The sequence below is a fragment of the Lottia gigantea genome (assembly GCF_000327385.1).
Source record: "Lottia gigantea unplaced genomic scaffold LOTGIsca_102, whole genome shotgun sequence".
NCBI lineage: Eukaryota > Metazoa > Mollusca > Gastropoda > Lottiidae > Lottia > Lottia gigantea.
Window position 1 is genome coordinate 558,318 of NW_008706795.1, and position 24,251 is coordinate 582,568.

General features: G+C 34.6%; 5 protein-coding genes across 5 annotated transcripts; 3 read left to right on the top strand and 2 right to left on the bottom strand.

The window, feature by feature from the left end:
* Positions 1-1,857: 1,857 nt before the first annotated feature.
* Positions 1,858-5,898, top strand: LOTGIDRAFT_223826 (hypothetical protein; the record flags this gene model as incomplete). The annotated part of the gene is made up of 2 exons (XM_009046503.1): positions 1,858-2,230; positions 5,025-5,898. 2 exons carry the CDS (start codon positions 1,858-1,860, stop codon positions 5,261-5,263), a joined length of 612 nt encoding a protein of 203 aa, XP_009044751.1. The 3' UTR covers positions 5,264-5,898.
* A 2,216-nt stretch (positions 5,899-8,114) lies between these two features.
* On the top strand, positions 8,115-9,548 carry LOTGIDRAFT_237322 (hypothetical protein). Its single transcript, XM_009046504.1, has 4 exons — positions 8,115-8,173; positions 8,555-8,638; positions 9,140-9,244; positions 9,349-9,548. Exons 1-4 carry the CDS (start codon positions 8,132-8,134, stop codon positions 9,523-9,525), a joined length of 408 nt encoding a protein of 135 aa, XP_009044752.1. The 5' UTR covers positions 8,115-8,131; the 3' UTR covers positions 9,526-9,548.
* Positions 9,549-11,571: 2,023 nt separating this feature from the next.
* Positions 11,572-15,297, bottom strand: LOTGIDRAFT_63120 (hypothetical protein; the record flags this gene model as incomplete). The annotated part of the gene is made up of 7 exons (XM_009046505.1): positions 11,572-11,657; positions 12,031-12,129; positions 12,541-12,678; positions 12,963-13,255; positions 13,437-13,759; positions 14,272-14,608; positions 14,933-15,297. Coding segments are annotated over 7 exons (1,641 nt in total), but the record flags the coding sequence as incomplete, so codon positions are not given.
* Positions 15,298-17,968: 2,671 nt separating this feature from the next.
* Positions 17,969-19,119, bottom strand: LOTGIDRAFT_198586 (hypothetical protein). The gene is made up of 3 exons (XM_009046506.1): positions 18,954-19,119; positions 18,028-18,522; positions 17,969-18,001 (listed from the first exon to the last, which is right to left on the bottom strand). Exons 1-2 carry the CDS (start codon positions 19,008-19,010, stop codon positions 18,196-18,198), a joined length of 384 nt encoding a protein of 127 aa, XP_009044754.1. The 5' UTR covers positions 19,011-19,119; the 3' UTR covers positions 17,969-18,001; positions 18,028-18,195.
* Positions 19,120-21,755: 2,636 nt separating this feature from the next.
* Positions 21,756-24,249, top strand: LOTGIDRAFT_56436 (hypothetical protein; the record flags this gene model as incomplete). The annotated part of the gene is made up of 5 exons (XM_009046507.1): positions 21,756-21,884; positions 22,573-22,684; positions 22,742-22,879; positions 23,221-23,360; positions 24,100-24,249. Coding segments are annotated over 5 exons (669 nt in total), but the record flags the coding sequence as incomplete, so codon positions are not given.
* Between the last annotated feature and the right edge of the window lie 2 nt (positions 24,250-24,251).

A 24,251-nucleotide genomic window follows, 5' to 3' on the forward strand; every position in this document is an offset into this window, starting at 1 on the left:
TAAGTCAGACAAATCTAGGATTCATTCATGACAATTTATTTTCAGCAGGCACAAATAAAAAAAAACTAAATGTTTCATAAATGCCATTCGATTATTAGACCCACAGAGCATATCGAGCACTTTGAAAACTTTTTTGTAAAAAAAAGCTGAATAATCAGTGGCATCCCTATATATCTGGATCAAAGATGGCTCGATGCTATAGTGCCAAAATCCGCTAGCTAGTTAAACACGATAATTTCGCATTTGAGGTTGTACTTAGTCATTTCATTCTTTGGATCAGGGGGAATGTTTTTGATGATTTTTGGCAATGCAAATGAGTCGTGAAATCTTTAGCTGACTATTTTGTATTGCTGTACTGTAGCGTATGACGTCACTGACTCCTGTGTATCTCATGCATGACATCGTTGATTTATTTAGTCATTTCACTCATTGGATCAGAGAGGATTGGTGAGGTTATTGATTATTTTTAGTGTTGTCGCTGATTCATGAGATCATTGGTTGACTGCATTGTCATGTTATCTATATATTATACAATATGACGTCACTGATTAGTGCGTTTTTGATGCATGACATCATAGTTTTATTTAGTCATTTCAATGGATAAAAGCCTGGGTTGGTTATTCATTCTTTTAGATTCGTGAGATCATTTTGGATGACGATATTGTGGTATTATTCTTTTGCGTATGACGTCAATAATTCGTGTACTTCGGATTGATGACATCATTATTGTCGGAGAGGTAGGTCATGAGTAACTAGTAGAATGTTTATCAGGAAGGATGCACGTCTCTGTGTAGGTTTCGAGTCTCTCGGGAATGAGGAAGTGAAATAAAACAGGTTGATGGGTTGATGCGAGTGAAATAGTTATAATTACTTTCTCTAGCGAGTTATAAACAGAATCAGTAGAACTTGAAGGAGTAAAAGTGAAATAAGCGTTGCCTGTATGGAAGATTATTATTGATAATATGGTACAAGGTCAACCTCGCTATTAGAATTAACCTGGTTTCTGTGTAAGTGAACTCGAACCAACATTTAAAACACAGAGCGCTGTGATTATTGAATGTGTGAAGAATTATTGAATTTGAAATTCGTAGGCCTACTTTACTTGACGTTCTGTTTCAAGAATCCATGAATGACAATTTTCGTGTTGCGTTCTATAAATGAATAGACTAGGCGAGTAATATTCCACGGTGAAAACGTGTGTGAAATCCTTTCAAATATAACATGTAAGAGAATTTCTCGGAAAGACGCCGACTCGCTAAAAGAACAAAAAAGTGAGGAAATAGTCTGACTATTGTGAAACTTCAAGAAGTACACATAAAAGAATATCGGAGAAATGTCAGCGGAGAGGACGAAATAAGTGTAAATTGGAAAACAAATTTCAAAGCAGCCGGTTTAAATTCATTCATAGATTGGGAATTTACATATCAAACGCTCTGGTGAAATCGTCATATATATTGAGCAACCTATTTAAATAACATATAATATATTATATTGAATGAAATCATCGTGGTTGTTGGCATAAAAAAACTGGAAGTAATGAAATGAGGTGATTTAAATTGTGGAAGCGAGGTGAATGCTCTGATCAGTGCTTATTATAAGGAAAATAGTCGGAAATCTAATCAATGATTAAGAATCAATAGGCCAAGCAACTATAACAGACCAAGATATTCATTTTATTACTGAGTCAATTAGTTTCTTGTGTTCGTCATATCTTCATATTCCAAATTGCTTTACACATTGGCACAGATCTTATAAGGGATTTGTAATATCATATTTTGATCTGTTAACTGTAGCTTTTGAACTTCACAACTACAGTTTGTTTAAATATTGGACATACATTGAATATAACTATTTGAAATGGGTGACCGGCTGTTAAAACGGAAGTTTGCTCTGATAGAAGGAATCAGACAACAACTATTACAGAGAGGATGTGGCGGGCTTAAACATCTAACTACAATGTTTAGAAGAATGGATTATGATTTCTCAAAGTGTATCTGTTATAAAGAACTATATATGGGTATCCAATCTATGGGAGTCAAGATATCAGAAAGTGATTTAAAACTTGTATTTGAATTGATGGACAATGATAATAGTGGTGCAATAGATTTTTGTGAATTTATTCGATATCTTTCACCACCCATGTCAGACACACGAATCCGAGTTATAAACGAAGCCTTCGAAAAACTAGACGTCAATAAAAATGGACAGATTGAAGTAGACGATTTACAAGGTAATTGCATTTATAAATTTGTCAGTAGTGTGATTATTGAATCGTCTTCCAGATAACGTCATATAATTCCGTGATTACAATTTTTTGTAAATTCTTCTTCTTCTTCATCTTCTTCTTCTTCGTCGTCGTTGTCGTCGTCGTCGTCGGCTTGTCTTCATCTTCTTTTTCTTCTTCGACGCCTTCAGGTCCAGGGTTCAATCCCGGTATGGTGCTAGAACACCTTCAGATTTTTCAGACCGGTTACCCATGTCAATGGTGCAGGTCGGAGTGGCTGACATTGAAAAAGCACCTAGTCAGTCATTTTTAACTGATTCAGGCTGTACACGTTTAAGCTCTCTATAAAGTCGCAAATTGAAAAGGGGTAGCTACTGCTTTCCTTTAAAAATTTCCCTCATTGCACACTGCATGTCGCTGCTCGTCCTTAGTGGCCCAAACAGGTGCAGAAGCGTAGGACGTAAGATTCGACTTTCATTTCTTCATCTTCTTCATATGGAAATATCGCTGCATTGTGATAACTGGTGATTAATAACACTTTATGATCGGTTAGATTTATATTACTGGTTTGTGTCAATTTCAGTGAAAGTTGAAATTATTGCGTGCTGATATTCACAAACAACTCGTAATGTCACATTTATTTATAACTATTGAATTATTGCAGCGTTAAATTGGGCATTTTTATAATTTAATTGGAAGAAAATAAATGTTTCAGAAAATTTACGAATTTCAAGAGAAGAATTGATTTTGTACGGCAGCTACGAGTTTTTAAGAAATACTAACTTTTAGAATAAAGATAAAATTTAAAGTTTCGAACGTAGTTAACAAGTGTATATTCATCAGTTGAACTCATTAGGTGCTATGAGCAAAAAAACAGGCTCTCTGTATATAAGACGATATATTTACGAGCGTGTTTTAGAAATTTCTTAGTCTTATGATTTATTACTTAGTTTTATGGATTTTTTGGATTAAAGAAGTATTCTGTTGTATAGTTTTGACACCAGTTAATCCACTGATGAACTCTTCTTGACCAAGTTTGAAAAGTATAATTTTTGGGTCTCCCTAAGAGGTAGTATACCTTAAAAGTTTGCTGCTAAAGGGGCAGTCTGGTTTTTCTGAGTAGGTAGGGAAAGTTATAGGTGCTCAAATTTGTGAAACTATAGGCCAAAGTCTAGAGAAATGTGTCGCTTACTTAAAGCTACCTTATCTAACAATTTAAACTAAAAAAAACATTCTTTGAACGCCAAAACTTTTTAAAAGATTTACGTAAACGTTCTAAGTTCGTAATGTTTTTTGATGGGTGTTAAAAAACTACTGTAGGGATTGAAGAGAAATATGTCTCCTACTTATTCTGATTGCTTCAACTAAATATATCCAGTGTTGAAAAAGCCCAATATCAAAACTAGTGTAATCTTCTCAATTTTAAAAAAATTCAGTTTGATCAAGTAGTTAAATTAGGTGTAAATAGCATATCTTAGAAACATTTTAACCTCTAATTTACATCACGTTTTTCATAATGAAAGTTTTTGTATATACATGTACTGGCCTTTGATGTTTTAGGAATAATAGTTGCTGGATAAAATTCAATCTCCATTATTACCAGAACACAAAAAGCTTCTCTACTGTCGTTACTGGAACGATAATAGATTAGACATCAAATAAAGTAGATTGTAATAGCAATACTAGATCTAAGGGATTGAATTCAAACACTCTGAAAATCTACTAACACAATCTAAATGATGGAAATTTTAAAGTCATTGTAAAGAGGTTTTCTGATAGCACCAATTTGCTTATTTGAGGTCATATGGTTGTTGTTCTTGCAATTCCACTGAAAACTACGCATTTTAATTGTTACAATCACAATAGTTACACTTAATTACACTAGTCTCACGTCTAAAATAGTACAAATCGATGCTATTAGTGTTTGAAATTTGAATCAAAAGAAATCCCTTTACAATTCCTGAACCAAAATATCGAAAGCCATATACATACATTTGGGAACAGTGCAAATCTACATAAGAGATACGATGGAAAACTAAACACCAACACAAACTAAAGGGTAGGTTTCTATCCATCAAACTTATCGAAAAAGTTTATATACGTAGAACAACAAGTTAAGCGCCGCTAACTTTAATTCAGTATATTCTGGGGCGTCCCGCACGTCGTAGACCCTCCAGTGCAAACTGTAACCAAGTTGGATGCAGTATTGCATCAGGAGTGGCAGCAAATTCCACAACAGGACATTCAAAGACTGGTACGTAAAATGCCAGATAGGGTTGCTGCTGTGATTAGTGCTGACGGGTCATACACTCGCTTTTGAATAAACACTGCTTTAAACTCTTCGTGAGAATGTAATGTTTCCTTTCAATGTTTCCTTCTCTATTACTGGTCTATGTGTCACTTCTAGCAATAGTTATCCCTATGGTATAATTGGTGAAAAACAGATACTTTGTATTTGAGACTATAAAGACAATATAATGTACGATCATAGTTGATTTTTACATAATACGAATACGAATACATTAGGTCCCATTATATACATCTCTGTTATCAAGTATGATTGTGAATTGCATTCATTTGCGAAACAATGGTTCAAAATCTGGTGGCGCTTAACTTTTTGTTCAAGGTATATATATATTCTACATAAACAATCCCACCGATTCGAACTCTATCGCTATATAAATATTATTGTCTGGTTTGTCTACATGGATATTTTCCTTTATGTTACCCACAATTTGTCCGTGTCCTTATGTTTCTTGTTGTCACCATATACTCAATTATTACTTATTTATCTTTTCAGTTGTGTATGCTGGCAACGTGAAACGCCATCCTAAGTTTGTGTCCGGTGAATGGACAGAAGAAGAAACATTACGTAACTTCCTGGATAGTCTGGATACACCAGGATGCCCGGATGGAAAAGTTACGCGTCAAGAATTCATGAATTACTACGCTGGCGTCAGCTCCACTGTTGATGACGATTGTTATTTTGACCTGATGATGAGATCGTGCTATGGTCTACGTCCGCGAGGAAATACTTAACATAGGTGTCACATAAATAATGAATTCTTGAAATGGAAAAAAAAATGTCATAAAACTGCCATTGTAGAAATGTGGAAAAAAGCTTAAAATTACACCGCTTTAACGCAATCTATCCAGAGTTCACTTTTTGCAATTGTCCAAAAAAATATTGCAAATTTGAATTTTGATAAATTCTTTGAGCTTCTAAAATTGCTAAGTTGTAACAGCGCAATAGAAACCGATCTGGTATTATAACAGCACAACATGCGATTAACTGTAATAACATTAAATATTGTATATCAAAGAATATCAATCCCAATTTGAGCAATAATTATTCCAGATGAACATTCTGTCCACCATACGTGACCCCTTGGTTTTGTCACGTATGTTCAACAATCCCTTTTCCAAGGATGGATAGAGGGCACCACGATGTCAATCCTGAACATTCTCACGAATAGATAAATTATATTCAATTGTTGCATCTAATTCTTCGGAACATTGACCAATGCAAAAATTACACATAGACCTGTACCTTTTGGTTAAAAAAATTAATTCTAAACGTTTTTGTTCTAATAGTTTTCTTTCAAAATTTTTATTAAATATTTATTTATTTCAAATATAGTATTATAAATGAATAAATCGATTTTTAAATGTTATTCATCTCCATTTTCTGTATGATTACCACATTGAAAGGGATTGTAAAGAGATTTTCTAAACTTTAAATGTGTATCAGCGACACTGTTGGCATCAATTTGCACTATTTCAATTTTCAGTTGGATGTCTTTAGTTCCCGAAATTCCACTAAAACTAGGTCTTTTATGACAAATAGGCAAATAGACCTTATGTAATTTAATGAGATTTTGAGATAATGACGTCCAGTATTGCAAGTACTGCAATTGCAGGTTCCACTGACGTCATAAAAAGATTAGAAACTATCTGTACAATCTTTTTAAGGTTAAGATTAGTTGCTATCTGTAGGGCATATGAAATAGAAGGAATCTTATAGTGTTTTGATAAAACAATCTGGTTCAAATGCAGATCTGAATGTTTCGTTTTGTATTTTCCTGTGATAAACAGCACTTGATCTTTGATCTCACAAAATTGTAAGATAACACATGTTATCCAAATTCTCTATAAAAGAAAATTAAAAAAAATGACCTAATGATTGGGAAATACGGTGGCTTACATACGACATATTTCACTTTTTATTTAAATTAAAAATTTTAATTTTCACCCAGGTGAAAATAATGTCTACCTATTAAGTTAATATGTCATATGGACCAGTCTCCATCTTGTAAAGAACGTCAACATGTGACCTAGGTAACAAATCAAAGTTTTTAATTCAAAATAAAAAGTGAAATATGTCGTATGTGAGCCATCGTGATGTTCTTTTTTAAACATTAAATGTTAGATTATTTTAACAAAAAATTAGGATAATAAGGAAAATTTTTCAACTCGTCGATGACATGGGAAATACTCAACGAACCATCTAAATCTGCATTATAGTCGGATTGTGGATAATATAATTTGTAAATAGTTTATTTTTCACTTGATGAAATTCATATATTGCACTATTTTTATGAAAATAAACTGTTAGAAAAATATGAATATATGTCTGTATGGGGACTTAATAACCACTGTTTCATTTTGAAATATATCGTTAGGGGAGCACAGCTTGACGTCACAGTCTCTGCTAACTTTACTCATTAAATCATACTTGACTGATAATTTCTATGTAAACTTCAAAATAGTACTGATAGAGACGACATTAAATTGACGTTTCTTTGGTCCAATTTTTAGATTTTGGGAGCAAATATCTTATGCAATGGTGTGTCCTTTATCATATGCATATTTTTCACACCTTCTACGTACCATTATTCCCCCCCATAACATAATCATTTACTAGTTTAAAGTTACAGCGTTCCATTATTATACCTCTGTTGACGTTACCCCATTGATCTGGTGTATCTCATAAAATGCCTTTTATATTACATCCCAGGGATTACATACAGAGATACATTAGATACATCATATACTTTTAATCCCAGGAATATTATCTATATGATTATTGACACCAGAAGGCCTTATCAAATATAAAGTCTAGCTCACTGGTCTTCGACTGAATTGACCACGTTTGTAGGTGCGAGTTGCACCCCTTTGTCTCCTCCCGAGAATATCTGGATTTATGAGCTATAGAGCACGATGGTTACTCGAAGAATCCTGCGGGAAGTGGGATTTTAAATATCATAAAATCTCCCTGCCTTGTCAGCAAATAACATTTTTTAACAGTCTCGACACCTTTTACAATACATTATATTTATCGTGGGTTTAATTGAGATGTATAACTTTGTTATCTCCCTTGTTACAATAAACACCATAACCAAGTGCTGATCAATTTTTCTGCTTCTGTATGTGACAACTAAAACTTTTCAGGTCTGTGCTAGTCCAGTATTTAGCAAAGACCAAGGAATGAAAGACTGTGGAAATAAGCTTTATAAGTGTTGAAGGTCATTTGAATTATTTTGAAAATGAAAATCCAATGTTGTTTATGCTATTAAATATCAATGGGTTTAGATCTTTTAGCAATCAAATTAACTGAAATGACTAATATATCGACGGATATATCCCTTGCCTTTGTTTATGATAAGGTGGACACGAAGGGTTAGATTCTGGCACGTTAAATGACATTCGTCCTACTTCCTAACTTTTGTGTATCATGTACTATGGTACTGTATGTTGGACTTTATGTAAAGGATGGTCACTTATCTTTCACCATATGCATTAAAATCACGTGATGTTATGGGTATCGGAACAGATGACCGCCAGATAAAACTCCACTGTTGTCTTTCCACGATTCACTTTTTCATTTGAAGTCGCAGAAGCTCTATCATGCAATCTGTTATTCTAGCTTGTCTTGTTGTCGTAGCCGCGGTAAGTCTATAACAAAATTAAATTCACCTTTTTCTCTCTGATTGCACATGACAAGTCAGTACTACTCATTGATGTTTATCTTATTCTTCTGTTCATTCTAAAAAGTAATATATCTCTACTACGTTTATCAGCACTTTGTAATAATTAGTTCATGCTCCAGATCAAGGTCCGTGTTTTTTATGAGTTATAATTTCATTTTTCTTAAACTTAACTTCCAAGTTTTACTTTATGACATTTTAGCACCGACGTAACACCCCCTTCATAATGCTTTTTTCATAGTGCCTTTTGGGCTTTTTTTTTGTTAGTAACCCATGCCATACTACATCCACATTGTAAACGTTTGCAATGGTCAATTTTATTCATGTATTATATAATTTCTAGGCACAAATCTTCCCCTTCAACTGGTGGAATGGACATGAAAGTGACCGACATGCTGGTTACACATTTGAATATCACAACAGACACGTAAGTATCTTTTTTGATTTGGTATTCTGGTCTAGTGTTTAAAGGGACAGTTGCACCATTTTGGGGGGTTGATTTGAGTCTCGAATATACGTAAATGGTCTTCAGAAGAAGTAGAAATAAACGAAAATCGCATAAACCCTTAAAATAATTTAAATTAGGAATTTTACTCACTATTTCTATATTTTCTATATATCACAAAGTATCTTAAAATGACGACTCGCTGTGAACACTATTACTGATTGGCTTAACTAAGAAAAACATTCGTTTCTGAGACTAAAGTATGATTGGTCAAAAGAATGGCGCATCACTCCATTTTAATGCAGGTTGACAAATTGCTTGCAAGAGAAAAAAAGCTAAATTATTGCGACGTTTGGCGTTACTTGTAACGTACATAAGCAAACAAATCTGACCCAACCAAAATCCCAAGACTTGATATACGGATGTGATTGCTATATGTAATGAATAAACATGTATCAAAACTGTGAATCCATCTGTTTCCAGCATCTATTATTAGTCCGAGATAGAAGACATTGTTATATTGTTGAAGACACCACCATGGAAGTTGCTGAAACATACCATAATAAAGAGACTAGAGAAAGCGTCGAGGTAATTAAGTTCTATTTGACCAACTAAGAACATTACGAGCTTTCAGTCAAATTGTTATTGTGAAATGTTAGGTTCTAAATCATGTTATATTTTTCTTTATCTAGGATGATATTATCAAGCACATCAAAGATAATGATGGTTTACACCGAGAACGACCCTGGGAGTCTGTTACCCATCATCACGATCCCCTCGCAGCTGCTGAATGTGTTGGTAAAGCTATCTATGAGTTAACTTATAAACTTCCTGCTAATCTCATGGTTACAACCACTGCTTCTGCTTAAATAAAAGCTACCATACATCCTTCTCTTCTTCCCTTTATTAAATCAATGAAGACAGTTAACGCAATCAATGACCAACGGTTGCGATTCCAGTTGCGGAAGCTCTGTGAAAGCGCCATAAAGTTTTCCAAAAGAAATATTTTGAAAAATCACATTGATTCAGTGCTTTCTGACACATATTTCCATAAACTATATCTCTTTAGTTGTCCTGGTCCTGCCACTTACTGTGAGGTGAATTGTATATTAATGTATAACAATGATATATTTTTAATACAATTTATTACAATTTAGTCACAAACTTAAGCCAAACAATATAACTAAAGTTATATTTAAAGGGAAGTAAACTTTGTAGAAATTTCCGTTCAGTGTAGTATAATGGATGTTTTATTCTCGTAAGAATTAAATAAAAGCCTTGTCCGATTCATTGTTATTCGGCTATTCGGCCATCCCCGACAGTTCCCTAAAGCTGCATATGTCGCAGACAGTTTAAGCCATTATTGTGATCGTCACGATTTTCCCTCTATTTCGAATTTTCACACGTTATATGTAACTTTAAAAGTTTAAAGTAAGTTCTATCATGCGTAGAGAACAATTCTTTATTGGTTACTAGACTAATTTAATTCAATTGCTGCATCGTTTCTTAGTTTAAAGGCTGTTTTTGAAGAAACTGTGGATTTAATTTCTGGAAGAATATTAACAAACGAAATTTAGCTCTAAAAACTTCTATTCGTTTTGAAGGCAGAATCCTGCGATACACCATGTGATTTTGTTTATATTTTATTAGCGGCCTCGGTTCGTTTTATATTGCCTAGGGTTCGTTTCATATGAACTTGACTCCAATGTGTTGTTGTCAAATTCAAGGATCTTCTTTAAGCTCCAATGAAACGAAAAAGTGTTTCTCTTGTTCAAACAAGATTTGTTCCTTTGATATTTTCAAGGCGCCCAACCAGGTTAGTCCCGACGGGCCATTCCAGATTAAAAGACATCTAAATATGTTTATACAGAAGAGTAAACATAGATACATAATCACATGGGTATCACACGATGTACCTATTGTCACATTTACCCATAATTCATTTTGAGAGACGTGACATTGAGTTGTTATGGAATTATGCAATATTGGATCTGAGATATCTTCTATAAGCATCTACAATTAAAATTAATTACCATTAATGCTAACCTTAACAAAATTTGTCCACAGATACATGAAGCATGATAAGATGCTGTATAAAATTTATGCTGATACGACTTAGGTAGCCTGCATTATGCAAGGCTGTTAAGGGCCATCTCCTCTGTTTGTATTAATATTAACTATAGAGCTTTCATAATATGCCAAGATTCAACTATTTATCGTTTTCACCTCTAGAAAACAATTTCACCATGCCTGTATATCGATCCAATTACTATTGGTAAATGAAAATGGCGGGACACTTATTCTTATGTTTACTATACATAATCACCTCCTGCTTGGGTTGAAATGTTTGTATTTTTGACCATTTTATTGCGACCTTGGCCAGTGTTTCTGTATGAGAGTATCTTGTATAATGTTTATAGCTTGCGATTTAATTTTGAAAATTTGATGTAGATTTCTTACCGTCTTCATCATCGTCCTCCAGACCTGTATCTCGACGTTTCTGTGCTTTCATCAGACCATCACTATCATCTGAGGTATTGAGTATCTCTGAAATTTCGTCTCCAGATAGCGAAGATGTGCTATGTCTCGTCGATGTAATACGGCTCACGTGATTTATCAACCAGTAAGTTTTAATTTCTTCTGTTGTCAGGATATCTACAAGTTCTTTATCTTGCTGAAAAGGTACATAAATATGTGAAGCAATATGTAGTGTTGGAACAATGGCGTTTCTATAAATTATGCGGTTTGGGGAGGGAGGTGGAGGCGAAAAGGGGCCAATGCTAAAAGGAATGGGGGTAAAGGTTTAGTTCTAGACAGGTACATGTCCCTCACCTTCTGGTAGAAGCGCCACTGAAATTGATTCATTAGAAATGTATATTAAATACATTAAACAATCTAAATATACTTACCTTACAGATAAAATCATTTCTTATTTGTGTTGTAAAACCAGCGAGCGCCGCCAGGAGTTCGTGTGTTGCTGAACTGATATGAACACGATCAGCTGAAATATAGTAATACTATGATAATTTAACTAGAAACGCAAGACCAAGGTCTCCCACAACTCTGCATTCATAAAGACTAAAGCTTGAACCGTAACAGTGATGGTACAGAGGTTTTCTCAACTTTTTACGCGTATCAAGGAGAATGATTGCAAACTCTTGCTAAATTAAGACTAAATTTGAAGCTTCATCACGTCTTGGAACCTTTTCGCACCTAGAGATAATATTATTCACAATTATGGTGACAAGTCAAACTTGTTCTTAGTATCTTGATGTCCGGGACCGCTAGTATAGCCTCGATCACCGTGATCGACGAATCATATAATCACAAACATACTATAAATTTTATATGAGAAATAACGAATTATTGCTAACCTTTTCCAAGTACTTCCATCCTCGTAGCGACAGTAATAGTATCTCCTATTAAACTAAAGCGTGGTAAACTGGTCCCAACAATTCCTGCTACAACTGGACCTGAAATTATTAAATTACAATGTACCAAATCCTGAATAGCTAAAAATATTATTGAACTTGAACAGTGAATACCAGTCTATGGGTCTACTTTGATAAGGCGAAGTTCAGGCAAGGGAAGATTTGATGTTGCAAAGGGAAGATTTGATGTTGCAAAGGGAAGATTTGATGTTGCAATGTATACTAGTAAAAACCGTTTTTAAAACGTTTGGTGGAAAGGACTCCAGAATGATATGAGATATCTAATGGGAAGACTTTAAAGGCTGATTCGACTATCATTTTGCAATTGTAAAGAGAAGCCTCTGAGCCCTCATTTAAAATCATGTCCCCCTCCCACCCCTCCTCTATTCCGTATAAATGCCATTGATGGTACTACTATGCAGAATGGTACTTCGACTCAGAACTCATACCTACCACTGTGAATACCAATTCTGAGTTTTAATTTGGTTCCAGGAAGATGTGGAATTTTCAAATGATTAACAGAATCTGTCAGATCTAGTGCCATCAAACTGATTTCAGAGGCATGCTGTACACCATTTCTGATAGGCAAACCTGAAAGTTAAAATATCAAGAATTATTTTACAACTGGACACTGCCAAATTGATATTTTTAAGCTCAAAGACGTTTCAGTTGAATACAGGCCCGTAGACAGACTTTATTGTTATATAATATATAATATGTATTATATCCGCAGGGTCAACGGTGTATGGGTAATTTAGATGCAGTAATGGAATTGGTCAGTGTGTTGTCAATCCATTTTTTCAGGATAGCTTCGAGCCTGGATGAACCTTTTCAAAAATTGATTGAAAAATGAGGACATATTAAATGTTACCCACCTGAAACCACCATATGAGCATCACCTTGTCTCTCTATTTTATGAACATCATATTTCTCTATTCGACTCTCAAAAAGTTCATTGAGACTCATCAGCATCTCGACCACCTGTGTTGGAGAACTTCTAGAAGCTAATTGAGTGAAGCCTTGTATATTCGAGACTAATACTGTAATACTATCAAATTTCTCTGGCGTGACAGGTTCATCCTGTACAACTGTAGTGGCTATGTGTTTGGGTAACATCTGATTTAATAATACCAATGTTCGTTTCTTCTCTTTACACAGAGCTTTTGTCCTGAAAAATGTCGAGTTTATACATCTTTAGTTTCGCCCTGTGAAGTATACCAACCACATTCAAATCACCCTACTCATTATTAACATTTAAATTTGACAAAAATTACTGTTTCAAATAGTTCAAATCTTAAAAGGAAAAGAAAATAAATAATAACGAAAATTGAAATGAAAATTTTACAAACCTTTCAGTGAGTGAAATGGAATATTTCTGTATTTCGTTAGTGAGTTTGTAAGCAGCGTAGATAATAATCGGACAAAATACAAAAACACAAACGAAAACCACTGATATAGCAATGAGTTTCTGTAGATTCACTGACTGCCTTTGATCCAACAACCCCGTGATCTCCTGGGCCAATTCTGATTGTGTTTCTAATAATAGATCCATATAAACGGTCATGTTGTTGTACCACCATTCAGCCATTCGAATTGATCCCTTACCACCTAATTCATTACGTCTAATCTCAGCTCGCATATTACCTAAAACTTTTAATGTTGTTTCGTTTCCCTGAAAACATAAATTTCAAAATTACAAAAAAACAACATTTTGTTATTCGGAAGGTTTCCGGTTTAGCACCAGCCCATGCTTCAGATCACCTGAACAAATCAACTACTGTCTGATGCGAATGGTACTGTCCATTATTTGTGTATCTAAACCTATACTTCTTTTGGGCAACAAAGAGGTGCTGTTACAAATGATGAACCAACCTATTCTTCTTTTGGGTGTATGTAATTTATTAATGGGAATCTGGGGCTGACAGTCTCTCTTTCCCAGAAATAGAACGACAGAACCGACACTACAATCAATAAATGTGTAGGAAATGGCGTTTCTAGTCCACGATGGGGGGATTGGTACGACATGCCTCCAACCTCCTCTCTCCCTTTCGAATTTCTAGTCAAATTACATAGTGGAAGAATTGCCTTCGAGACCCCCTCCTCCCAATGACAACAATTCGGTGACTTCTCCTCCGAGAAGCGTCACTGTGTATTGGTGTGTATTGCACTCGTTATCTAACTAACCTTGATATTTTTATTGTAAAGAGTATCAACCAGATCAGAGTAACGCCGTGCTGACAGAAAAGTTGCATTCGATACATCTTGACTTTCCGAGAACCAAAGATACACGTTGCGAGACGGAAAACGACCCTTAGCATAGAATACCATGCCCAGAGCACGTTCAAGACCCATATATTCTTTCACAATAATAACTTCCAGATACGACACCAAACTTCTCCAAATAAACCCCGATTCTTCTTCTGTCATTGTGTCATACAGCCACTTGATAAATACACGGATTAATGTTGTATACATCTGTAACTCCATGGTAACCGTTTGATTTAAAGTATCCAATTCATACCTAAAATGAATAGTTGATTACAAATTGTATATGAGTATGTGACCATAAACATTTGACTTTGTCTGGAAAAATAAAGAAATATGACCAGATAATCTGCACCCTATTTTGGCATTCCTATTATTTTCTATACGATGCCCTTCCATATATATATATATATATATATATATATATATATCATATATATCAACCCGAGTTAAAATGGTGCAAGAGGTGTCTTGGTTGATTTAAAATACATTATTAAGGAAAAACACATCTTTGCCGCCGTTTCATTAAGTTAGGCATTAGCTTCATTACACTATCACCTTGACTAAAAACATGGCTTACCTGTGCCGATTGAGATAAGACAAGAACTTGTCCTTCGACTGAAATTCAAATCTGGACAGCGTTGTCCAAAATGTGAGTTTCTCAATGGAGCGATCTGTCTCTGGATATCTCTGCAGTAGAAACGATTTAGAAACCGGCGAGATTTTACTGATATACAGAGCACTCATGTCTCTTTCTTTCTGTAAACTGTGTACCACTTGACCCAACTCAACGCTGTAGAGAATAGTCTTCCTAATGCCAGATGACATGTAGCTGGTGAAGGTATTAACAAACGTATTAGCTGTTAGTCCTGTTAGTACAGCTACTGGTATCATCACAATAGATACCATCTTTACCAACTGAGTCTTCTTACCACTCGAGGATACATGGTTTTCTGGAATACACGATTATTTCATCAATGCATGGTGGCTAATTAAGGATCAACTATGGCAAGTTTGACAAAAAATATGACGAACCCACTAATCCATCAAAGCATTGATTCTGTAAGTATTTATGACTGAACGTGACGTTACCGTGCTAAATGATACGATACAGTTTTTATTGTGCAGATTTAATGATATTTCATTGAACTAGTGGTAAACAACGTTTCATTTCATTGCATAGACAAAACAAGACTGATATATAAAGATTCGTACCTCTACAGAATCCCTCGTTACATCTAAAAACACCAGGTCTAATGGTACTCAGAACATCGTTCATAGCAGTGTTCAGTTCGAAACTCGACAGACTCGGAATAGAGAACTTCTCAGTCCGTTCTCGTGGAGCAACTCGAGTTTTCTTTGCTGAAATAAAGAACAATATACAATGCAGTGCCAAGAATGCTTATACATAACTCTCCTACATTGTAGAAAGTAATGCAATGCCTTTAATATAGAATTTGAAAAGATCACCATGGTCACAAAAAAATTGAAAAAATCAATCTTGACTAAAGTATGATTTTTGTTAATGTAAATTTATAGTCTAACGACAAATTCTTATCGTAAGGTTTTTTATAAACGGGGCCAATGACAATAGCAGGTTTTATGACGTCATGAATTCTACATATTAAAACTATATAATAATGTTTTCATTTCCTGAAGATTCTTCTTACTCTAGGAAAGATTCCTCTATACATAATGATCAATTATTTTAAAATAAAATAAGATAATCCTTACTTTTTTTCATGGTGGACGGTGTTTTGTACGTTCGACTAAAAACTTCGACAAAATCTGACTTTGACTCTTCGCTCTCGGCTACAGGTGGTGTGACTAGACTCTCTTGAACTAAGGGGTTCCAGCTCAAATACAACTTGGTAATCGAGAGTAAAAGACACACTCTTTACGTACAACCGTCATATTAACAGAGTCAAAAAAGGAAGTTTACGACACCTCTTCAAGAATAATAATATAATTTACAGGTTTCTATAGTAACATCTTTAATTTCTAAAAATTAACACTATCATTATGATATCACAGGTTAAAATGTTTGTAATGTGTTTTAACTATAAACGTGTTATTCCAGATCGAATAGGTACTATCTTTCTGATTTCAATGAAAACCACTACTGAATAATACAATTATATCACAGCGTATGCCCTTTCAAAGTTCTCGAGACAGTGCCTTAAACAAAACTGAATAATACAGTTTTATTTTTCATTTAACATCGATGTGGCATTTGACCCAACATGAAAACAGCTGAAGATTCTATGGCAGTTTTAATCTTTACAAAACGCATCCCTTTTACCCTTTCCCCATTGACAATAAAATAGTATTTTCTTTTGAATAATCAAAAAACTTGGAGAAAACTGGTCAATTTCAAAGCAAGATGGTCCATTATAATATTTATGTAGACTTAGACGAATTGTGGAACGTCACCATACTTACATAACTACGTATGATATTTCAATTTAGATTCGTATGGCTATTATTTGTTTTAAATTTTTCGAATGACACTGATTGGTGTTAATTGATACAATTATACATCATAGCCTGAACGTGACCGTCACGGGTTGTTCCGAAATTTTATTTTTTGATAAACAGTTCTGAACCTATATCATATATAGACGGATATCTGAAGACCATCCTTATATCATTGAGTTTCGTTTTCACATTTATTTAGTTATTTCCTTCTCAAGACTAATGCAGTGGCGTTTCTAGGATACATAAGGTGATGGGACCGATGAAGAGCCACAAGGGAGGCTCAGGCAATTGTTTCATTATGTTCAATTGAACGTCGGGGTGGGGGTCAAAGCTAGGTCAGACTCTTCTCTGGGGGTCGGGTCCCGTTAACTTGGTTCAACCAGTCCCTATTGTAGTTGAGCCACTGGGTTTTATTGATGATGGGTTTAGTTTAATCAAATTATCTCCCTTGAGCTTGAAACAATTCCATATTTAAGCGTTATTTTTGTTTGGCCAAGATGAATGTTCTTATCGGTGTGGGCGTATAAAACCAGCTTGAATTTAATTTTAAAGACTTGTTTAATTTTACTTATGGATTGCGATTTTAGACAAGTTGCCTTCATGTCGCGGTATCCTTGATTTCATACAGTTGTCAAACTATCATAGGGACTGGTTAAAACATATCCACCCATTATTCTTTGATTATTCATTCAAGCAATTCATAGAAGTGAATTCAAGCCACTTTTAGTATTTTTCAGATTGAATAGCCGAAAACACCAATTTCGAATATAGTTAAATAGATCTTAATGGAAATTAAATTTATATTCTAAGTTTGATTTACAAAAAAATTCTGCATAAGATGTAAGTAGCAGATTGGTTGAGAGGAAATGCGCCGAAAGTGTCAAAATCATTTTCTGAAAATTGATTTCGGATGACAGTGATATAGATAGCTAAATTGCAGTTTTAAGGTGCGTGCACACGAGTGGTCTTGGTCGGATTTTTTTGTCGCCGATTCGAATCTTGAGTAAAATCTCGTGTGTCGCCGACAGGATTTATAATATCAAACAAGATCTCTTACATTTCATCTTGAATCAAATAATAATTTAAGAGTTGAAATAATTCAAATAAATAAATAAATAAATAAATGAAATAAATGAATGAATAGACAAAATAATTTATTTCAGATATATACAAATTCAATTTACAAATTCAATTTACAAATTCAATTTACAAATTCAATTTACAAATTCAATTTACAAATTCTACAAGTTAATTCCATACGGGTACAAAAAAATCAAAAGGCATTTTTTAAAAGATTGAATTAAAATAGACAGGATTTTCAGAGCAATTTACAGAAATTCACGGAGGCAGAAATTTATCATATTGTTATTCCTTCTTAAAGGCACTGAACATTAGACCAAGTGATTCACAGCAGGGATCTAGACAACAATGGACACACAGTCCATAAAGTTTCTTCAAGCAGGCACATTCTATTTCCAATACCTTAAATAAGGGAGTGATAAACCAAACATGAGTGAAGGCAATAGTAGCAAATTCACAACCCCATTCAGCAGCTATACAGATACCACAACATAAAGTAGCTAATTTATACCAAAAATTCTTCCAGAAGTTGAAACAGCAATAAGAGGCTTTCCAAACACAATCGACACTGTGAGCACCATCAGGTTCAGCCAGAATATCTTCAAATTCAACCTAAATTAAACAAATAATCTTAAAAATCTGAAATATGGTATCAAAGATGAAGATAAAATTTTTATCCAGAAGTCCATATATTAGGTCTGTATGGCGTCACGGTGTCATATACGGACTAATAACCATTTCATGAAGTCAATTAACAAATCAAATAATCAAATAAATGGAGTTTCATGTCCTACTTTTCTGCATCTAATAAAGCCTTATAAAGACGGACAAAACCAAACAGACCGCGGCACTACTGTACTCTTCTTCAATTTCCAACTGGGGTCCTAGCCAGAATACAGGGCCTCTGTTTATTGTCACATCCGAAACGACTCGATTCTTTTTCATCTATGCCGGAATTAAACCCTGGACCTTCAAACGTCTAACTCACTGAGCCACGGATGCTCCTAAATTCTGAGAACCAATTTGCAGAAAGCATTACCTACCCCAAGATGATCATTGATATTGTTAGGATCACGGTTTACCAAATCCAAATTTTCCATGTTTAATTAATGAGAATAAATTAGTGTTCTCGGAAGCTTCACAAGGTTGATTCTGCTCGATTGAGGACAATTGAATTGTGAAGATTGATAATTTCGGAGCTGTATTTATAGGTCTAGATCGTTGTTAGGATTCAGAACATTGTGTCCTGGTTGTTTAGATACAGCCAACTGTTTACTGGATTAACTGGGGATTATTGTTTAATCGTTAATCTGTTCACCATGATTTCGTATGATATTTGATATATTCGCAGTTAATGTATAAACGAGCCTGTATCGTTGATTTCAAATTCAAAATAATTCTTCTTCATCTACCCCTTATTGGAATTTTCAAAATAACCCTATGTTATCTGAGTTTTGGTAAAGAAGACTCAAAATTGGGACAGATTTTAATAAATTCTATGGGTCTTGTTATGCGATGAACTTAAAATTTTCATACCACTAAAGATAAACCTTCAAATAAGGCTTTGAATGAAACATAGCTTAGAATGTTATTCTTATAAAATTCTGGAATTCATCAATTATTTTCCAACAGAACAATTAAGTGTCGAAAAGTGATTTTCTCTTTTCATCTCCTATTTCCATTTTAAGAAGACCGTTCCGCAGCTGTATACCACGCCCACATAAGTCAATCATTGATAATCAAGGCTACAGAGAATTTTTTTCTATGCTATTTTCATTACCAATCCTTCGAGAGTTACATGCTTCTTTTACAAATCCGAGAAAATTCTTGAATGATATCCAGTTTCATTTGATTGTTTGATAAGAATACACTGTATACGGGGAATCTAAATGGTCCACATATATAGAATCCACAAGTGTCCCCCAAAACCTCTGAGCATGTTTAGAAGCATGTGTTAAGTGTACCCCAAAACCGGTATAATGCATATCTATAGCAATTAAATATCATGTTTACATGAGCAACAACGATTTTAAAATAAATTGACGAGGTACTAATATAATTCCCTATTGGATGTCTTCATGTGGTCAATAAAACGAACACTTGAATTTCGTTTCAATATTTAAACAGGGGAGATAAGGACATGTTAAAGACGATCTATTGTTAAGACTGACAAACGTGGCCCTAAATACAAACTTACATTTAAAGGTCTCTGTTTATCAAAGGATCGGTTAACATTATTCATCCATTCATCGACTCATTTTTATCAGAATTTTACCAAAAATCATTAGAGCAATTGAAAATAACAAGATGGTGAAATTGGATGGTGCACTGATTAGGACTGTGTTTTTGTTTCTATTATTGTCTGGAACTTTGACCGAGGCCATAGGTGAGTTAAAACAAAATTACCTGATAACTATCTGTTTGCTTTTGTGCAAGCAAATTAAAAATAACACATTGCGGTATGCAATAAGATATCTTCTATCTTTCACCATCAAAATAAAATATTTACTGCATATTATAATCTCCAGCCAGATGCATTATACCAGGAATGTACCATAATACCATAATGTCTCAGTTTATACAAATTATGAAAATAATAACTCAACAGGCTGATGTTTTCTATAAAAGTGTTCAATCGTTTTTTGCATGTAAAATGCATTATCTGTTTTGCCTAAAATATTGCTCGACAACAGTCTCAATACGTAAATTTTTTTTACAGAATGCAGCAGGAGAACCTGCGTTTTTCTGACAGTTATAGCCAAAATCAAAAGCCAGATATACCAAAAGAATGGTTTTGATCTGTTCGGAGAATGCACTTGTGATCGTTTTGGTAAGTTGTTTAAGCTGGATTGCTCTCTCGTTATAGAATTTAAAAAAACATGATTAGCTAGGTAGACTTGCTTAAGTAAAGGGGTGTCAAGGTGACACAATTCAGACTGGCATTCTGAGCACATCCGGCACCATCAGCAAAATCCACCACAGACATTATTGTACGGAGCCAATGTTCAAAGCAGGCCGTTAGCCAGACTTGATTGTTCGGAGTAATATACCTGAAGGGGCAATGGTGTATGGTGTTTAGATGCAGTAATGGAATGGGTGGGTTGTCAAATTTTTTTTTGTCAGGAATCATAACCATACAGCTTAACACATTACCTCTCAATTTCACCGATTCTTGGGAGTCGAAACAGAAAAGACAAAAAAGAATCGAGGTTTTGTCGGTAAGAATTTTTATACAGATGTTGAAGAGAAACAAATATGATAATTTAGCGCGGAAAAACAAAAGCGATTTGAGGTGATTTGATGGGTTATTTTTCAAAAACTTCTCATTAGCCTATTATACTTAACTTTGGTTATAATTTGATATACATTTCATATTTTCTTTTCAGGATTAAGTTTACCGTCTACCACACCATCTACACCAATTACTAGTAAATATCTTTACATTTCTTTATTCAAGTAGATCTTATATTTTGTATCTATCAATTGACTTACATATTCTTTTGTCAAGGGGAAATACCTCAATCTATGCTAAAGGGGGATAACTCTCTGTCAAGGAAAAATTTAATATTTAAAAGAATATTAAAAAAAATATATTGATAAATTAAAACAACACAAAGTATACATCTTTCATAAATTTGTTTTACTTGAGAAATATGAGACACACAAAGTACTGTATGTAAACAAGAGAACTACTAACTAGGAATTTTTTTTTAATTCAAGGGAAATAATTCATAACTAAATAGTCATTTAGCCAAGTAATAATGACCAATGAAATAAATCTATTTATAGATTGTGGAAGAAGTGCTGTAGTCGGTGGAGCTTCGAGGTATCTGAATAAGCCATTGGGTCGTATTATTGGTGGACAAGAAGTAAAGGAGTGTCAGTATCCATGGCAGGTGTATATCAGGACTCCAAAGGGGAACTGTGGAGGAACATTAGTTGATAACAAACATGTCATCACCGCAGCCCATTGCGTCTAGTATGTTCATTTAAAGTAATTCTGTCCTGTGTTTAGGGTATCGTCTCTTTTTCGTTACAACCTACATGTACTTTGGTTTGGTTTACTATCATAACTGATTCTTACCAGCACTGATAGATGGCGTCCTATCGCATATAATGGAGACATTCCACTAAAACGACATGGAGGAAATACGTAAGACATAAGAGATTATAATGTGGCAGAGGTTTACATGTTTCTTTCGCTTGTATTCATTTTAACCAATTTATATTTTCTATCCATTACAGCTTCTCCTCGGTGAATGTAGTAATAGTTAGTGCCGGATCCTCATCCAGAGAGAGATTGCAGAATTACAGAGTATCCAAAATAGATCAGCACCCATTATATGACCCACCAACCAGAAGTAAGTAGAAACTATAAGCGTATATCTTTTCTAATCCTCTAAGCAATAGCAGCAGCATTAACTTGTGGTAGTAGTCAGTGGCCCAATTAGATGATTTGGGGTGGGGGGGGGGGGGGGCGTTGGGGGGCTTAGTGGTAGTTGAACCACTGTTTGTAGTTCTACGACCTATATTTTAATCATTAATTTGAAGCGATTTCGGAAATGTTCGATATTTTGTTTTTCATATTAGATTTATCAGTATGATCTTTTCCTCGTTTTACAGAATTCTATTGTTACACAGTGAAATCTTCCTAGAAAATAGATTTATTATTATGATCTTTCCTCGTTTTACAGAATTCTATTGTTACACAGTGAAATCTTCCTAGAAAATAGATTTATCATTATGATCTTTCCTCGTTTTACAGAATTCTATTGTTACACAGTGAAATCTTCCTAGAAAATAGATTCATCATTATTGATCCTCGTTTTAGGGAATGATATTGCTGTTATAACACTAGCAGAGGAGCTGGAGTTTAGTGTTTGTGTTCAACCAGCTTGTCTACCGTCACCCAGTCTTAATATCTCCACTGGTGTACGTTGTCTAGCTTCCGGCTGGGGAGTAACTTCAGGTAATATAACATGGAATATTCTTTTATATATATTTTGATTCCACTTCTAACCTATTAAGATCAAGCAGCTGTAATAGACGTCTATGGCTTGAGAACATTACAGTAGGCTGCTTCTCTTGATTGATAGTACTGGGATATCTCAGAATACATGCGCATCAGTGTTCTTGTGTACATGTGATATAAAACACACACAAAGTTAAATCTTTATTACTTGTTAAGCATGGAACACATCATCATCATCATCAACGGTCTCGGTGCATCATCATTAGCAGCATAGGGGCATCATCATTATTGGCAATCTTCCGTGTCAGTATTTAGACACTCAACTATTACAGATGCAGCTTTAAGCACACAACCTACAATTCTACAAGAAGCCATCATACCGATCCTCAGACAAGCATCATGTAGCGCTTATGGGAATTTAATGGATGGAAACAAAATATGTGCTGGCTACCTGCAGGGAGGAATCGACTCCTGTGAGGTGAGAATATTCTTCTTTTTAAGTTCGAATACCGCATTTGGTACTCACATTTATGATACACTGAATCACAGAAGAAACTTCGTGATGTCTCTTTATGAAAAACATGATGCACGTGCAAAACATTCCTTTGGTTATCAAAAACATAAAAATAAAACACCCATAGATACCAACCTGTCCGTTTTCCGAATGCAGCGACCACCCAAAGACCAACACGAGTGTCGCCATGGTGAACGCCCCATTTACGAAACCAACGATACAAATCACATAAATTAGCAGAGAGTTACAACTGCAGGTCATGATCACCATCCGCATTATTTGTGTATAGGAAACTCATCATTGAACCAGACCCCGAAGTCATTCACAAGTGAATCTGCTATGCAAATAAAGCAATGTGCTATTCAATAATTGTATGTATATTACATATATTATGCAGAACATACTTGAATGTATTCAGCTAACTGTTCAATAGAGGAACTTTCAAAGATATGTATTTAATTTATGATGCAAAATGGCACCAAGAGTCTGATACTACACGTTTCATGTTTGATTGTTGATTCAAAATCAGTATAGGACACCTTCTCTTTTGGACTCTCGACGACGACTGGTAAAGAAAATACGACTGACGATTTCGAACTGATTGGCTTAACTCTTCAAGAGTAACAATAAGACAATCCAAACTTTCTCATGTTGTTCATTATATATTTTATCAGGAATAACAAAATATTTTTACTTTTTACAGGGTGATTCTGGTGGACCATTAATGTGTGCTGATGGTGAACTGTGGGTTTTAGCTGGAGTCATATCGTTTGGTAATGGATGTGCTCGGCCAGGTTACCCAGGCGTTTATACCAACGTTCTCAATTCATTGAGCTGGTTACAGACTGTTCTTAT

What these genes read in the sequence shown, in the direction of transcription:
- LOTGIDRAFT_237322 (XM_009046504.1), top strand. Translation starts at nt 8,132, where the DNA reads ATGCAATCTGTTATTCTAGCTTGTCTTGTTGTCGTAGCCGCG. An exon ending in TTGAATATCACAACAGACAC is followed by an intron (nt 8,639 to 9,139) that starts GTAAGTATCTTT and finishes ATCTGTTTCCAG; the next exon opens with CATCTATTATTAGTCCGAGA. An exon ending in AGACTAGAGAAAGCGTCGAG is followed by an intron (nt 9,245 to 9,348) that starts GTAATTAAGTTC and finishes TTCTTTATCTAG; the next exon opens with GATGATATTATCAAGCACAT.
- LOTGIDRAFT_198586 (XM_009046506.1), bottom strand. Translation starts at nt 19,010, where the DNA reads ATGGAAAATTTGGATTTGGTAAACCGTGATCCTAACAATATCAATGAT. An exon ending in ATATCAATGATCATCTTGGG is followed by an intron (nt 18,523 to 18,953) that starts GTAGGTAATGCT and finishes TGTTTAATTTAG; the next exon opens with GTTGAATTTGAAGATATTCT.